Source organism: Apis mellifera, linkage group LG1 (assembly GCF_003254395.2).
Source record: "Apis mellifera strain DH4 linkage group LG1, Amel_HAv3.1, whole genome shotgun sequence".
Classification (NCBI taxonomy): Eukaryota; Metazoa; Arthropoda; class Insecta; order Hymenoptera; family Apidae; genus Apis; species Apis mellifera.
This window is the reverse complement of record NC_037638.1, coordinates 14,163,454-14,181,886: the sequence shown is the minus strand read 5'-3', so window position 1 is coordinate 14,181,886 and position 18,433 is coordinate 14,163,454. Positions and strand designations below refer to the sequence as shown.

General features: G+C 26.3%; 2 protein-coding genes and 1 long non-coding RNA gene across 13 annotated transcripts in view; 1 reads left to right on the top strand and 2 right to left on the bottom strand.

Annotated features, from left to right (window-relative positions):
* LOC412436 (protein CASC1) overlaps window positions 1–3,772 on the top strand; it is a 38,300-nt gene extending 34,528 nt beyond the window's left edge. The window contains exon 17 of the mRNA XM_026444469.1: window positions 3,596–3,772. Within this exon, the coding sequence (XP_026300254.1) occupies window positions 3,596–3,634 (39 nt within the window). The 3' untranslated portion in view covers window positions 3,635–3,772. The remainder of the gene's footprint in view (window positions 1–3,595) is intronic.
* Window positions 962–15,504, bottom strand: LOC409138 (synaptotagmin 7). Of its 11 annotated transcripts, none has more exons than XM_026444526.1 (11): window positions 14,864–14,997; window positions 9,220–9,365; window positions 8,683–8,694; window positions 7,166–7,469; window positions 6,939–7,079; window positions 6,702–6,849; window positions 6,453–6,562; window positions 6,209–6,377; window positions 4,797–5,009; window positions 4,545–4,647; window positions 962–4,182 (listed from the first exon to the last, which is right to left on the bottom strand). In XM_026444526.1, exons 2-10 carry the CDS (start codon window positions 9,282–9,284, stop codon window positions 4,547–4,549), a joined length of 1,263 nt encoding a protein of 420 aa, XP_026300311.1. In that variant the 5' UTR covers window positions 9,285–9,365; window positions 14,864–14,997; the 3' UTR covers window positions 962–4,182; window positions 4,545–4,546. The 11 variants fall into 11 exon arrangements, with proteins under 11 accessions (XP_026300311.1, XP_026300307.1, XP_026300313.1 ...); XM_026444522.1 differs by lacking the exon at window positions 14,864–14,997 and adding an exon at window positions 12,064–12,570; XM_026444528.1 differs by lacking the exon at window positions 14,864–14,997 and adding an exon at window positions 12,419–12,570.
* A 176-nt stretch (window positions 15,505–15,680) lies between these two features.
* LOC107966041 lies at window positions 15,681–17,585 on the bottom strand. The gene is made up of 2 exons (XR_003305926.1): window positions 17,308–17,585; window positions 15,681–15,865 (listed from the first exon to the last, which is right to left on the bottom strand). It is a non-coding gene; the product is annotated as an uncharacterized LOC107966041 (long non-coding RNA).
* Window positions 17,586–18,433: the final 848 nt, after the last annotated feature.

Here is an 18,433-nt window from a genome sequence, read left to right as displayed (position 1 = left end):
TTTCCTCCCCCCTCCTCTCGTTTTCTATCATTTGTAAATACATAGTATTTATTAAAAAAAATTTTTTTTTAACATCTTGCTCTATTCATCTTCCTCCTTTTTTCATTCTTCTTCTTCTTAATCTTCTTCTTAATAGAACAATTCTGTGTGTATACAATAAGCAAGAGAAGTTAAAAAATATATCATGTATTTACAAGGATAGGACATAATCGATCATGAAATTTCTCTCCATCATTTGTTTGCTTTTGTTTTACCTTCTTTTCTCTTCTTTTTTTTTTTTCTTTTATATTCTTATATTTGCGCTTACTTCTTTGACTTGATCAATAGAATTCTGTTTATTTTATCTATCATTTCTACGCGTATATTTTCACTGTATATTCTAACGCACAACATATCAAATAATACATTGTCACAAAAATTTCCTCTTCTGTTTCGAAGAGATGAAATATGATCAAGGACCATATATCATTTTATATTTACTATGTTTTCTATCTAACATTTATGTTTCTACATATTTTCTTCCCTAACATTTTTCAAATTGTTTTGAATGAAATCAAGCTTCTCACTTTTTTCTTATTTTTCAACTTTTCTTTTTTTTTCCGTTTAGAACGTTAAAATTAAACAATTAAACAATTAATAATTAAACAAAACTAATTCATATATTAATCAAATAACTTATACATATAATTAGAATTTGTTAATTTGAAAATTGAAAAACATATATATAATATACTAAATCTGAAAGAAAAATCAATAAATTTTTTTCATATAATAATTCGAATGAATATTGAAAAAAATAATTATGATATAACAGAAGAAAGAACAGAAAATTCCATCTTTTTTTAGTAATTCAATCGAACAAAAGATCAAAAATCTAAAAAAAGACAATAATCGCGTTTACGCGGTGTCCTAATATCATATCAATTTGATTCCATGTTTTGATTCACTCTTAATCGAATAATGCCATTCTTACTCTCAATTTATTATTAGATAATGATAAATCACGCACAAACATAACAATAATACAAGATGAACATCTAATTTTAATTTCACGTTTGATTTGTTATATTTGTTAAATATTGAAGAATGAGTTGTTTTTATGAAATCGGTTTAAAATCTTATTAACGTTTGTTTTATTGTAGTCGCAAACTAGAACTTGACTGGCAAGTTGCTTACGATTGAGGTAATCCATGGTATAAGGCCCAATTCACATCCAATTCGAATTAATTTGTACACTATGTAATATACAATATATAATACATATGTTGATTGAATTTAAAATATAGATTTTGAAATTAACATGTATTCTATCTATATAAAAAAAAACAGGAAAGCAGAAGAAGTGGAAAAAAAAGAGAAAAAGGAAAAAACAGGGGAAGAAGAGAGAGAAGGAGAAAAAAAAATAAAAAATAGATTATTTCGCAATAGATTATTTAAACAATAAATCTTTGGCGCCAGACAAATTAATTCCGATATAGAGCGATTATATTTTATCATTATTATATCTATCTTCATTGTTAATTTGAAAAATAAAGAAAGATATGCAATTGCACATTATAGTTCAATTTTTATTTCGCAATAGATTATTTAAACAATAAATCTTTGGCGCCAGACAAATTAATTCCGATATAGAGCGATTATATTTTATCATTATACATCTATCTTCATTGTTAATTTGAAAAATAAAGAAAGATATGCAATTGCACATTGTAGTTCAATTGGCCATCGATCATTATTGTTGAACGAATCGTACGAAAACTTTTTCATATTTTACAATTTAAACAATTCTTAAACTTTCAATTATTAAATGAAGCAACTATAAGAAATTAAAAAAAAAAACTAAAAAAAATTCTAAAAAGAAAAAGGGAAAGAAACATCCAGGAGCCGGAAAACATGTTCGATCCGCCATTCGCGTTTACTTTTGGCACTTTTTCTCCAATTATGGACTAATTTTCTAAATGATCACGTATAATCACGTATAATCATTTAAGAACGCATTTACATTATGATAGTTGACTAAACACGATCGAGCGACGATCGAACAACATATGTATATACTTATATATTTATAAACGCACGATGAATGCATTCATTTAAGAACTAAACGCTATGAATTTTGCACATGGCATTTATCAGATGCATACACGCTCGCTCGGTCTTCGATTTTAATTGAATAAGGTCGTTTCAACATGTTTTTTTTTTTATTTTTTCTTTTGAGGGAGGGGGGAATTTTTTTTCTAACAGATTTATGCCAAATCGTAATATTTTTTTGTTTTTGCATTTCAACTGTTATGCAACAGTATAATATACAATCTACGATATACAAACGTTAGTCTAATTGATTTTTTGTGCTACCTGATAATTAGGTGTACACACATATGCGTATTTGTGCAAATTTTTTTTAATTTTATATGCAACAGTGCTCGTATATATACATATATATATATATATATATATATATATATATATATACATATATATATATATATATATATATATATATATATGTATGCGTATGTATATGGACATAAGTATATACGTGCGTGCGTGTGTGCGTGTGTGCTCTCGTGCGTCGCGTTTAATACTATCAACATGGAAATACAATATACGTTCATGATGGATTTAGACGAATTTAACGTAACACGAGAAAAATCGATTAATTCTCGTGTAAAAATTCGTCGCTCGATCTCGCTAGCGTGATAGCTCGACTAAAAAGCGGCACGCTTTTTATACACTCAATTATTATACACTAGTAATTTGTTAATTTGTAAAACCACATAATGTAAAAATATTCGATCAGTCATCGATTATGCTACTCAGAATATATCTTTGCTGCAATATCGATTTTTACACTTTCAGTCTACAAACGCATCTATGTAACCTAAAAGCGCTACGCTAAACGTAACTACGTAACGCTTTTCAATTTGCGAATAATTAGAATTATCGTTGTTTTTTTCACGACGCACTGCACATTCGACACATATACAAGAATATTCGCATTTCGGCACACAAATATCACACGTATATGCAAACGTACATGTACACGTATACGAGCGCAAACATACGTATAATGTATGCAAAATCGCAATTTTAATTTGATCTCAAGGATCTTTCTACGTGTTATCGTCAACAACAGCAAACTATCGAATTTAACGCTTAAGATTATTCAAGGTGTAACACCGATCACAATTTTCATCGCTTTCAAAAGATTTCCGACTAGGTCGATACAAAAATTCCGTCAAAAATATCGCTGTTTTATGGATTCTTATGAGAATTCAACATTATATTCCGGTGTCTTGCTCCAATTGTATTTCTATGCGATGATATGTCATAAAATAAAGAAAGAAAAAGAAGAAAAAATAATAAAATAAAAATAAATGTTTAAAAGAAAAAAAAAAGAAATGATTGATTTAATCCTGAACAGAAAGATATATAATAATAACAACAAATAAAAAAATATACAAATAATATGAATAAAAATGAAAAATAATCACATTCAACATTCAATTAGAAAAATAATATCTATTAGTAATTTATTCATTATGTAACATTATTAGAAGACAATTATAGAGAATTCATTAAATTTTTTTTCTAGAATAGCCATAATACCATGATCGGAAGACACCGGATATAAATACAGTTGAGGACGCTTGACGCATCACGGATTTCGAAGCAATAGTATTACATACTCTATACGTATTTACTCGTGCAAAACAGTCATAAAAATAACATTCAATGTTAAATGTCAATAAAAATTTAAAAGTAATATTAATTGATTACGCTTTCGTCTTCTCGATTCTTTTATGTATGTATATTATATGTATATGAAAACATTGCGATGCACGAGTCATGTGAAAACGAGTTTGTACGCGAAGATAGTGAATTCGATATATTCATTGTGAAGTCGTTATTGTACATGATAAGAAAGAAAAATAAATAAATAACTAACGAGAAGTACCGATATTAAAGAGAATAATTTAATTGTAACACGAGAGAAGTTCCTCTCGATAAGAATAATGTTTTATATGCTCATCATATATTCTTCAAAATGGGAAAATCTCTCTCGTAGAACTTCAATTTTTTCCTTTTTTCTGCATTACAACCAATTGAATAAAAAGAATTAAATAGCAACCATCGATCTTGTTACTTTTAGATTTTGGATATTTTGAATTTTAATGGGATCTGAAATAAAATTTAATCTAAAAAACTAAGTATATAAACATTCTATTATATGTTATTTACATTTATATTGATAAATCATAATAATATATCATAATAATAATATAATAATATATTTGGCAGTTTTTGATATGAAACTCGAAAAAATTTTATAAATAAAAAACGAAGCGACAAGCAGAAAATTAAAAAAAAATTGAAAAAGAAGAAAGAAATTAAAAAAAGAAATAGAAATAAAAAAAGAGTAAATAGTAAAAAAAAGTATGTATTTAAATTAAATTAAATTTAGATTATTAAATTTAGACTAGATTTGAAAATTTTTGATCAATATTCTAAATATAATATATAAATATCAAATATATTTGAACCTTTATTCCGGTTTTAATCGATGCCATTGTACGATTGTTTGTCGTGGTTTCGTAATCATATCTTGCCAATGTTTTGTTTCGCTTGCTCCACTTCCATTTTTTCCTTAAAGTTAATGAAATATTATTATCATTATTTGATATAATTGTATAAATACGTATATAAATTAATCATTATTAATACCAATCAATATCAAATTTATATAGATAGTTGAGTTATCAATTGACTATACTATTAAAAAAAAATCATTTTACCTGCAAGTTGAATTCGTCCAATCAATTCATTTCGGCCAATATTATCAAAGTCCATTACCATTACGTCCAATGAGCATTCGCGAATTTTTTCCCACGGTACGTTGAATGAGAAAGCTTCGTTAAATACTGGATTTAAAGTACATTTAAATATAGGAGTTTTTCGTTTTTCAATTCTTTTATCTCCAAATTGTAACCATACTTTTACGTACGGATCTAAATATAGAAACCGAAGAAAAAGGAAAAAATTAAATTTCATCATTGAATTTTTCTCTAATTCGCAGTTTCTATTATAAAAGAGAATGACATAAAAAGGAAATATGTCAAAAAGACATTATAAATTTCTTTAAAAGTTTGCTTAAAATAATTATCTTTTTATTTTATAGCGATATTCATGTATATGCATAGCTAAATAGGTATTTATTCAAGAATAATAACATAAATTGTCTATATCTTTCATTTATTATAATTGTTGATTTGATAGATTTTTTATTTATAATTATTAATTATAATTTATTATTTTTATAATTATTCTTTTCAAGATTTTATTCTGTTATTGAATATGTATCTATTGCATATTAAAAAATTCTTTTTAAATATTTTTCTTCACTTTTTTTAGTTCAAATATAATACATAAAAAAATAATACAAAAAAAAATATAAAAAACAATAAACGAAATAATACAAAAAGAAAATTCAATAGATGAATTGCAAAATCTTTTAATATAACCAAATTATATTTGTTAATATTAACTAGATTGATTAAATAAGCTATCTTAGAAACTATTTTATTTATTGAGTTAAATGAATCAAATATTGATAATAGAGAAATATTTATTATAAATAAATCTTCTTACAAATTTATTTAAAAATTTTAACAAAAATGTATTACGGATTTAATCAATATCCAAGTTAAAAGTTAAAAGACTAGCATATCAATATGTGTATATAATATATATATACATATAAAAAAGGTTTTAAAAAGAATAAAAAAAAATTCAATCCAGATTGATTTAAGAAAAAAAAGAATATTATATTAATAATAGCAGTTGAAAGTATTTATATTAAGGACGAAATAAATTGATAATATATTATGATCTAAATAATAATACTTAATAAAATAAGTTAAAAAAAAAAATATCTTTTTTAAATTTCACTATCTTTTTCAATACAATCAATTTATGAAAAACTTTTTTAAAAAACGAAAAAAAAAACACGTGAAAGAGATTAATAATATTACAATATAATAATATTACAATATTATATTAATAGTTAAATATGATTTTTCCAATGATGTTATCAATTTAATAATTTTTTTTCTTTTCTCTTTCCTAATTTTTTTTATATCTTGTTCGAAACAAAAATATTCCTTTCAAGCCATTTCTTTATTATATAAAGAAATGATGATTTCCTTACCTGATTTCCCATTAATATCCTTTGCTTTCAAATTTCTAGCTTTCAAAAGTGTTAAAGTCAATACGGAATTGCTCGGATGATAACATAAAGAACACAATAATTCTCCACATTTATCTTTTGCTGGAGGTTTTAAAGCTTTCCAGAACGAAGGTTTGTCCGAAAAATCGACCTATTAAATGATCATTGGACAATTTCTAAATAGTTTGAAAGGAAAAAGAATCGATAATCCAATAATGAAAGTTACCTGACATAGCGGAAGAAACATTTCTCCAATAGAATCATCTCTTGAAAATCGATCGTAATCAAATACATGTAAATGTAACACTCGACTTTGTAACTTTTGAATTGGAAAACCTATATATAAAAATAATAAAAAGCGCGAAAAAAGATAAAATAATAATTGCAATAATATAATATAATATCTAATATAATTTTCAACGCGATCACTGAAAAAAAATACAATTTATCAAATCTATTTTAATTCGATACTTACCTTCGAAATAAAATGTTTCGTTCCATCGAGGATTTAGCGTGCGTCTCTTTATTTTCGTCTCAAGTCGGTGTTTTTTGTCCGGCAGAAGTGTTACACGAACATAAGGATCGGACGTTCCGGATAAGTCCTTTGCTGGCAAATCTTTACCCTAAATCAGAAGAATAAACTTTGTTTATATGATGTAATAATCATCTTATAATATCAATATACATTATGTATATATCAATATATATTAACCTGTATAATACGTAGGATAAGTGTAGTATTTTGAAAATCATATTCCAGACTAAAATGAATTTGACCAACATTTTCGCTGGGTTCCGAATTATCAATGTACATGTCCACTAAAGACATCGATCTATTTTGTAGAAATGCTTTCTAAAATAATAATAAAAATATTTTTTATAAAGAAAAAAATAATTATTCGTACAAAAAAAAAAGAAGAAAATACGAGGAATATATACCGAAGGATGTTCTCCTTTGACATTTTGCAATTGTTTATTTTGTACTCCGATCGTTGATGTACGAGATTCAACCGTTCCACTGGCCACATTTCCGGTACCAACATTCGCCCCGATGTTAATGCCACTACTCCCTGCATTCACAGTGCCAATGCCAGATACAGTGGCGCCTGATCCAGATCCACTACTTCCCGTGGCTATTCCGCTTGTCGTCAAATTATTTGCACCAACACTCGTCCCACTAGTTCCGCCGGTGCCACTTCCACTTGCCGATGATGCTGGTTTATTCGCTGGACTACCGGTTGTTCTACGACAAAATCAATTGACAACCATCTTTTTAAATCTCGGAATCCAATTATACACAATGCTATTCATTCCCATGTTTATGTTTTTTATCATTATCATCATTATTATCATTATCATTATTATTATTATCATCATTAATATCAATATTATTATCATAATCTGATAATGACACAATGATATTGTAATGTCATCATTGCCGTCATTGTCATTGTTAATGTCACCGTAATTGTCATGCCATATGTATTTTACGTTTTTTCGTTTTTCACCAAAAAAGACTATTTCCCTATTTCACATCATCTCGATTTTGTTTTGCGTGCATTTATCAACTACGATGAAATCTAAAGCATTTATGACACATACAATTTCTATTTTGGCATAGCTGAAGCAATCATGACAAGATTATACAATTTTGTCGTTGAAAGCGATGGCAACGACGATCGTAACAACTACAAACTATGATAGATTCTGAGTATACTTATGTAAATATATTTATAAATATATTTGTATATATCGCAATTATACAATGATTGTTTATCTTATATAATTTAATATAATTTATATAACTTATATAATTTAATATAACTTAATATATAACTAAATATATAGGTAATATATATAACTTAAATATTCAAGTTTAAATATTTGCAAGAAGATAGAAAAGTAATTATATTCCGAATCATTGGGAATATATTGTCAAAGTTTTAAATAAATATTATGATTTTATTATTTTATTGTTAAAGATATTTTGATAATCAATTTCAAAAGAAAAGAGATTAATTTATCTGCCATTCTCTCTTTTTCTCTCTTTTTCCTCTGTTTTTAATATTCAGTTTCTTGTCTAATTAATTTCGATAAAAAATATTAGAGAGAATTAAGAGAGTATTTCGAGGAAACAACGTATAAAAGTAATAATTTTTCATAATTGTTAAATTTGCTGAAAAAAACGTTTAAAATTTATATGTTGACATTATTTTAAAAAAAAAACGAAAGACTATTGTTTTGAAATATAATTTAAAATCGAAGAAATTGGAGTTTAGATTTGGGAGTTTTATTTCAATTGAATTACTTACGCAGATAAAGCAGCGCCCATCCGCGAATAAGATATTTCCATTAGGAAGAAGAATTGAAAGAGAAGATAGAAGAGTCAAGTGAAGCAATGTGAGAAAAGATCGATTAAAAATTTTTTATTATTTTTTAACTTATGATATACTTACTCCAGTTGCGCTCTGAATTCCAATAGTAACCCCAAAAGGATGCATGAAACACAAAAAATTAAAATAGAATTTTATGAATTTTAAATCTTGATCTCGAATTCGACGAAAAAAAAAATAAAATAAAACATAATAAAAAATTATTCAAATTCAACAGAACCACAAATATTTTTCTTGATATCATAAATCAAATATTCTTTGCTTTCGTTTTTATTTTAAAACGTGACTCGATTTATATCATTTAGCAATAGTAATAAATTTAAGAAAGAAAAAAAAACGCCAGAAAAAAACTAATTAAATAAAAAAAAAGTTAGCGAATGAAGGAGGGGAGCAAAAGGATAGACAAAAGACAGAAAAAGATAGAGTAAAGACATAGAAACAGAGAGAGAAAGAGATAGAGAGAACGTACCCATTTCACGAGTCATCGTTCAGACAAACATACTCCATCACGCCTTATGTTCGCAAATCTTTATCGAAAGGATCATTATCATGCTAATTTTATTCCTAATTTACGTTGCCGAGTTAATACACATTTCTTACCTGCTGGTGTAATATTCGAAGAAGGCAACCAGTATTTCCAAAGACCTCGTGACTGCAGCCCACATGATTTTATTGTTCCGAGTGTCTTTAACCACGATTATTGCGTGGACGTGTTCACATTTCCGTTATTAAGTTTTAAATATAATCTATTTGATTAAAAGAAAAGAAAAAACGAAAAACAAAAACTCTTTCTATTCATATGCATTTTTTATCTTTTCTTTAGATTTTATATTTTTCTTCTTTTTTGAATATAAATGTTTGATATAGAATTTTTTGAATTAAATATTTTTTTTTCAAATCACAAAACTCGATATTCTATCTGATCTAGTTTTTAATATTTTGATATAAATTTTATTTATCAATATAAATAATAATATATGATAACATTTTATTTAAGTTACATATTTCATTACTTATATACTTATAAATATCGAATTCAATTTGGATAAAAACATTTGCAATTCGAAATTGTCAATATTTTATATTGGAAAAATTTACATCACGACATAACACCATTTTAAGCATTTGGCATTCATGCATGAAGTTTTTCGAATAAAAATAAATGAAATAATTACTATTATTACTCACAGCTTTCAATGTTCACGAATATAGAAAAAATTAAAAAACAATAATCAAACAAATTTAAAAATGTGTAAGTTTTTAAGGAATTTAAAAATTTAGTAAAGAACTATAATAATAATGGTCGATAGTATCTCGAAAAAATCCCAGGAATTTATTCGATTATTTAGTTATTCAGTCGGTCGGTTAGCCCGTTAGTCGGTTGGTGGATGGAGGGGTTGAAAGAAGGGGATACGATCGATCTTAGCTACATTCGCTGGTATCACTGCCACTGTTCACGCCATCGCCGACGTCATAACCACCGTCACTGCTGTCATCGTTAACAATTGGGATAGCCACCATTATCATTTCAATTCATTATATAGTTACTGTTTTTTGTTACCAATCACCGCCCAGAAATAACTTGATTGTTATTGCCATAATGTTGCTGAATAGCAGCAGCGTGACCAGCGACAATCATGCGACACATGAACGAAATTAGAGATACATTATTGATTGCTATACCAAGACTATGTTACAGATTAAGTTTTCTGATATTATCGATATTCAAGAAATAGAGAACAAAATTTCAAAGCTAATAGAAGATATATATATTAGGTCACGCAATAATGTTTGCAAAAATCGATAAAAGGCGCGCGCATACTGAGTATGTATATATTTTTGTTACGATTAAATGACAAATAATATCAAAATAAGAGGCAATTCAATTTTTTCATCTACATATATCATCTCCATATATCAATTCCGTCTTCTCTTTTTCTTTCGTCATCATTCTCTTTGAAACTTGTTATTCAAAATGTCGTTTAAATGCCAAAATTGATTAATTCATTACTAATAATAATAATCATATTTGTCATAATAGCAACATTCTATTTCTTGAAATTTTCTTTTTTCTTTTTTTATAAAACAAATTATCTATATTACATAATTTCTTTTTTTTTAAATTCCTTTTAATCAAAAATATTAGTAACGAAAAGTGCATTTGACAGGAAAGAAAATTGTGAGAGAAGCGATCGATTGAAACGCACGCGCATGATAAAGGTAAAAGTTCCTGGCCGTGATATGGCTCGGTCAATGCCGAAGAATATCCAAGCAACAGGTTCCCAGTCGATGTGCACGCGGACTATAAATTTTATAAGAAAATACAAAAATATCCTTTCTTTTTATCATCGCATATTAAAAATTAAATTTAAATATTTAAAACTATTTCGTTTTTCTTCCATTATGAACTAATCACATACTCATGATGAAATAATATCACTTCTTCAACTAAAGAATATCAATCAAAACATCAATCATGAAATATTATTTGAGTAACAAGATTTTATTGTGGAAATATATTAGATATTTATTATATATACATTCTGCATTTTTCAAAAAAGCATTTTACTACTATTACTATTACCCTCATTTATTTATCAATGCAAAATAGTGTTATTAAAGATATATATTATAAATATATATATTTTAATAATTTTTTATTTTGAAAATTTTATATAAGAAAGAAGACAGAAAAAAAATGGAAATATAATATAGAGAGCATATTAAGCAAAGCAGTTGCAAAGAGAAACAAAATAAATAAATCAAGTAAAAAAATGCTTTAAAAAAATTAAGAAAAAGAAAAACTTATTTATTTAATTATAAATAATTTAAATTTATGTTAAATAAAATAAAGGAAGATAGAATGAAACCGCTTTATTTTTCTTTGCCGTTTCATCTAATACAAACTTAAATAAGTAATTTAATAAATAAGCTTAACTTAATAAATAAATAAATCGACATTTTTTGTCATATATGTATATATATATATATATATAATGTTGTCATATATATAATATCAACTGTTATACTTATTTTAATCACCAGAATCGATTCTCTAAAAATGTCCTACAAATACATTAACACTCTGTATATAAAATAACATAGAAAAAAAAATATCATTTGACTCATAACTGATCAGATCAATAATTAATTGTAATCGAATTATATTCATTATGTCAATTGTATATAATCATTTAATAATTTCGATTTAAAATTTTTAATTAATTTATAATCTTAAAAATTTTTAGCTGCCTTTTATTCAATTCATGTATATGAAGAACATAGATCAAATTAATTTAAGATAAGACGTTAATCTAGACATATGTATATGGTTATCATTCTTCCACTATATCTATATTGCGATGTCGTCGAAAAAAAATTGTATATTTTTATGTATATATTAATATTTTTATGCTTATTCCTCGCCATTCTTTAATTACTCACCAGTTCTTTAATATTCCAATTGAAAATAAACAATTAATCAATAATAAAAAATTTAAATGGAAATAAATTTGATAAAAAATATAATAGGAAAAACATGTTATCGAAGAATAATACGTAGGATTCGGTATATAAGAAAAAAAAACAAAATGAATTTAACAAATTTAACAAAATCGAGAAACGAAAATTAGTGAACTACACAATCGTGAACTGTAAGCCGTAAGCCGTAAGCTGCAAGCCATAAGCCATAAGCCGTAAATTGTAAATTCTTCACTGCAAATTATAAATTGTCGATAAATTCAAACAAGAACACGATGCGAAATTCTCGTTAATCGAAGAAAAAATTGAAATATATCACGTTCGCTTTCATGCGAAAAACGTGCACATTTTTCTCTTTCTAACTGCAATCGCGTCGCATCACTGACTAAACTTTTCTCCTAGGTGGAAAAGCCCTGGTCACATATACACATCAATGCATTCAAGCTTTCGATACATTGGCGCCACCTCGCTGCTCACCAAAGGAATATTCAGGACGCCATAGAAAACTTCTCCTACGCACCAGGGATCAAACGCTTGCGCCCCTCTTATCTTTTCTCTCTTTCCTTTCCTCCCTTCTTCCTTCTCTTTTAACCCAGACCTACCCCTCTCTTCTTGGTCAATCTTCTCGCCATAGCTATATTACTTTATCATATCCTATCTTTACTCTTTTTTACATATTACTATCCTCCCTCCATTTCTATCCCCTCCATTACCACTACCACCATTACTAACATTGCCAGTCTTCTCCCACTACCGTCACCATTCTATCCTATCTTTACCATTACACCACCACTACTATTGCTTCACTACCCTCTCATCCTTATCAACCATATATATTTTCCTGGTCAGTATTTCATTGGTTCTCTCTCTCCCTCCCTCCCTCCCTCTCTCTCTCTCTCTCTTTCTCTTTCTCTTTTATTTTCTTTAATTTTCTTGCTCCTTTCTTTCTTCTTTCATTTTTTCTTGTCTTGCTTCTTCCTTTTCTCTTTCCTTTCGGTCTATCTTCATTATTTTTTCCAAAATCATTAGTTAGTCATAAATTTCGAGTTAATTATTATCAACAAATTATATTATTACTTAATATATTCCAATTATTTAATAATATACATAGACTTTTTATAGAATTTTCCAATATATAAATTATAGAATAATATCTTTTAATTTTTAAATATATAAAAAATCAATTAAATCATTAAAAATGAAAGAAAAAAAATACAAATAACATAGAAATTATAGATCAAATTGAAAAATATCTATTTTTATAAACAAGAAAGAATCACAAATCATTGAAATGACAAGTTCGATAAAAATTTGTTTTTTTGTTCTTCTTTTGTTTCGAAAAAGCCTGGGGCATCGTTGAATAAATGGGCCAGCTCCGGTGTTCTTTCAATTATTCGTATATATCTTCGTTGTTAGATGAGAAATAAAAAAAATGAAAATGGGTTGCAGATGCGTGCGCAACCGAGGTATGATGACTGACCGAACTTTTAATAGATAATAAACAATTGTTAGATGTTACGAATTATTCATATATTTATTATATAATTTTTTATTATAAAACACGTTAAAATTTACGAAAATAATAAATAAAAATTTTTAATAGCCAATAATAATTACCAAACTAATTCATGATTTAATAATCTTAATTTTTTTTTATTCCAAAGAGATAGGAATGAACATTATTCATATATATATGATTATAATTTCGAAAACTTGTATAAATATATAAATACATAATTTTGTATATACTTATATATATTTTTTTATTTATTCTCTTAAACACTTTATATCAATGTATCTTCGAATTGAAATTCGAATCATTATTCTAAATATTTTTATATGAAATATATAAATAAATTAAATAATATTAATATATATAAATTTTAAATATAATTTTAAAATCAAATAAAAAAAGAATTCCTCTTTTTACTTTTTGATCTATTCTCTCTCTCTCTCTCTTTCTCTCTCTCTTTCTCTCTCTCTCTCTCTCTCTCTCTTGCTCTCTCTCTCCACTTTCTCTTTTACATTTTCTCTTTCTTTTTTTCTTTCTCTTTTTTCTTCCTCCGTTTGTTGCTACCTCCTCTCTTCATCACTTCGGCCTTTCTCTATAACTTATTTTCATTATCAATTTATTTTCTTTCTTATTATATTGTGTGAATTGTGAATTTTTTTTAATCATATCATATATTTATGATATAAAAACATAGTGATTATAAAAGAATAGAAAATGTTTTACGAGAAAAACGAAAAGAATGAAGAATAAAAATCGAAGAATAAAATTAATAGTATAAGTATTACTTTCATGAACCAAGTATTACTTCCTTAGTTAGATTGAATGATGACATCGGGATTTTTATTCCGTAAAATTTCTTTAAAATTTCGCATGCTTTGTAAAATTGTTGCTAAACAATATAGAAAAATATTTTGTATATAAGCAAGATCAAAAAGACGAAGCAGGTCGAAGAGAGTTGGTACAGGTAGCAATATAATCATGTTGTGCCTATCGTGAGAACGCGAACGATTCGCGCGTGGATAATCAATTTCGAAGCGATAAGCAAGTGCGCGCGATAAATGTCAAAAGGATCGAGAATGCGTAGGTTGAGAAACTAATTAACTAGATGACGATGAAACGCAATAAAAGCATAAAAAAGCCAAGCAATCAATTATTGTGCACGCTACGTGACGATGCTTTCTAGCATCCTGGTTACTTGTACCACGTCGAATCGATTACGTGCTCGACGAACGGCCGAGTTAATTTACTCACAGACTCTGCGACAAGAACCGCGACAGTGCCAACTTGCTGATTCGATTGTTTTTCAGGCCATCCAACATTGCAGAGGCTGCGATTTCCATATTCGATCGTTCCCTGAACCAAACTAGAAACGGAACTACTTTTCGTATTCGTTTGTTTGTAGACTTTCTGAGCTGATTATCGAACAATGAAAACTTTTGATGCTTTAACGAACGTATTCATCTCGTATATTCTTCTAATGAACGAAAACGCGCTCCGCTTATTGTCGATACCGAAGAGGATCGATATATTACAATATTATATGTTGACCGATGATGATGCTATTCCATGGGAGCAGTTGTTCGAAGAAAAATATATAAATTCAATAGCGAAGAGCGAATTATACAAACACTATTACGAATTTTCTTTTTTAATTAAACGATTATTAATTTTTCTCGTTTTTTTTAGTTCGGCTTGTTGAATTTGTGATACATTTTTTATCAAATCGTGTCGCATGATTCAAAATTTTTTATGTTAATTTTGATAATTTTCTATCTTCTTTCTTTTCTTTTAGATTTCATATGTTTAACATAACATGCTTGTGACAAATATTAATAAATATTGTATAATAAATATCATTGTAATAGATATTATATAATAAAAATACTCGTCTTTTATCCTTTGTTGTCCTTCTTTTTTTTTATGTTCTTGCTCTTTCTTTCAATTTTTCTTTTTGATCTTTTTTTACATCTGTCTTCTTTTTTATTTTTTATAATTTTTTTCCATTGCTATTTTTTTGCACTTTTTAGAAAAAAGCAAGATTTAATCTAAAAATATCCAATATTTTAAACGTTTGAAATCCACTTCTGTTTAGAGGCACTTTTATTTTTATATTTTTCGTTATATTCTTCTTATGTTTTCATATTCTTTCGTTTTTCTCTTCCACCATTAATTCCTTTTTTCCTTTTTTACAAAAAAGATTGAAGAGAAAATCAATTCCGCGACAATTTATACTGTGAAGAAAAATTGTTCCGTCTATAAAAAATAATAATATGATCAAAATGTACATGTAGACTTTAAATGAGCGAATAACCTATGATAATATTATTTTAAAAAATACGTAATTATTTTAAAAATATTATTCAACTAAAATTAAAAGATACGTAATTTGATATACTTTAAAATATTAAATTCAATAATATATTGATATTCTTTAAATATTCTATTAATAAAATTAACATTGATCCGACTTGATAACTCATTTATCTCATTAAATTTGTGAAATAAGTAGAATTATTTAATTATAATAATCGATAATCAAATTAATAAACATACAAATTATGATAAAAAATTAACAACAATAATAATCGATATTATAATTTTAACACAAATATTTCCTAACGAATGCAAAATTGATTTCTTTCTGGTAGAAATAAAAAAAACTAATCTTTTTTATAAATATTTTATAACTTTTCAAATATTTCCCACTTTCTTCTTTCTAATTTTTCTTTCTATTTGATCTTCTTTTCTCTCTTCTTTGTTTTTTCACGTCCATTTTTCTCCTTTCTTTTTAACTTTCTTTCCTTTATTTTTTCTCTATCTTTAAATTTGAAAATATCAAATATCTATAACTATATGTCTTAAATATTATAATCTTTCACTGATTTTCGAAAAAAAAGATAAATAAAAAAAATATCAAAGAAATGTTTTAATTTATTCCTTTTTTGTCCGATAATCTTTAATCCGATTATAATTTAATCCATAATTCGATCAAAAATCAAATCATAATTTGATCAAAAAATTTGTATAAATTTGACAAATTTAATCGAAAATTTATCAGATCAAATATAAGAATAATAGTACACACGTTTGCTTTCCAACAAATTTAACAAAATGATATTAATATAAGGAAAAGTAAGAGAAAATAGGGGTGAAAAGACAAAAAGTTGATCAATGACTGAGAGAAAATCCTTTAAAGATGTTGACTGATATTAGTTTATAATTTAAAAAAATATTGAATTATTTCGAAAATAAAATCAAAATTAATACACTGGAATTCGTACTTTCAATCGATCGAATCAATGTCGATTCTTCCTTATATGATAAATATATTCAGCCATTGCTCTTCGATGGGAGTATCCATTTTCCTCGATTTTCTATTATATTCCCCGCAAATAAGGACAAGGACAATAATAACAAGGACACGTCAAGGAGTAAGTACAACACAGAACGATGAGAATAACGACAACAACAACGGCAACGTCGAAAAATGGAATGGAAAATATTACAAAAACGATGACAACGATGAAAACAGTAACGACGATGACGATGATAGTAACACTAATAAAAAAAAATGGAGATCGATATTAGGAAACGAGATATTCTTGAAAAAGAGATACGAATGAAAAATTTAGAAAAGCGGTCCAACAATTATACGCTTTGTTCAACGAACGAGTCGTTTGTTAAACGCGAACTACCTCTCTTCTCTGGTATGACCTACTCGTACACTGCTCTCAGCTGCTTTCAACCCCCGGAATCCTACCGTTACCCCTATGACCAGTCCCCACTTTCTCCTTCCTTCCTCTTCTCCTCATCTCTTCTCTACACTCCTCATCTCCACTTCCTTCTCCTACCTTTACTCTCGTTCCCACCCATTTCTATCACTCTGTATCCCACTCCGAATTCTCCCACTCTATACTTGCACTGTACCCTCGATATAACTGTTTCTGGACTTTTGCTTCCCCTCTCACTTCTGTCAGGATTAACTATATATATATATATAATCAATATATATATATATATATATATATATACAATCTTTTTGTCTCTCCGCAGTTTTGCCCTCTTTTTGCTCACGCTATTTTCTTTCTTGATAGATCGTTTCGTTCATTCCATGATTTTACCATTTTTTATATTAAATATTCTTTACCGTCTAACAATTTTGCTCATATTATATAAATATATGTATATTCCTAATTGATATATTCCTTTGTTTCTTTGTTTATTTCTCCATAACCCTAATAATATACACACTTTTTTTCTTCTATTATCTTTTCAAACACATTCCTTATTTTTCTTTCATCCTGTTTTGTTTTTACATCCCTTTCTTTTTTACATCCTCTATATTTTTTTCTTTTTTATTTTTATTCATGTAGATATTTTTTATTTTATTTTTCCATTTTAATTTTTTGTAAATAACAATACTTTGTTCATTATTTTTTTCTTTTTTTGATATTATATTATATTTCATATTATTATATTATAATTATATTATATTATATTATAATTCAATTTTTTAAATTTTATTGGAAATATTTTTTACAATAAAATTTTTATATATATATATATATATATATATATATATATATTTGCTTTTATTTATTATATTTGCATATATAATTCAAAGAATATAAGCAATTACGACATTATTTTAACATATTTCAATTAAGTATTACATTTACATATATTAAAAGAGATATTTTGATACTAAAAAAATTATTTAGTACAATTAATAAGTATAATAACATAATTATAATGTTAAGACAAATTTATATATTATTTTAATTTTTAAGTATAATTTTTAAATATAAAATTATAATTATA

What these genes read in the sequence shown, in the direction of transcription:
- LOC409138 (XM_026444515.1), bottom strand. Translation starts at nt 14,952, where the DNA reads ATGGAAATCGCAGCCTCTGCAATGTTGGATGGCCTGAAAAACAATCGA. An exon ending in TTATCCTACGTATTATACAG is followed by an intron (nt 6,850 to 6,938) that starts GTTAATATATAT and finishes CTTCTGATTTAG; the next exon opens with GGTAAAGATTTGCCAGCAAA. An exon ending in GGATATTAATGGGAAATCAG is followed by an intron (nt 5,010 to 6,208) that starts GTAAGGAAATCA and finishes TTCTATATTTAG; the next exon opens with ATCCGTACGTAAAAGTATGG.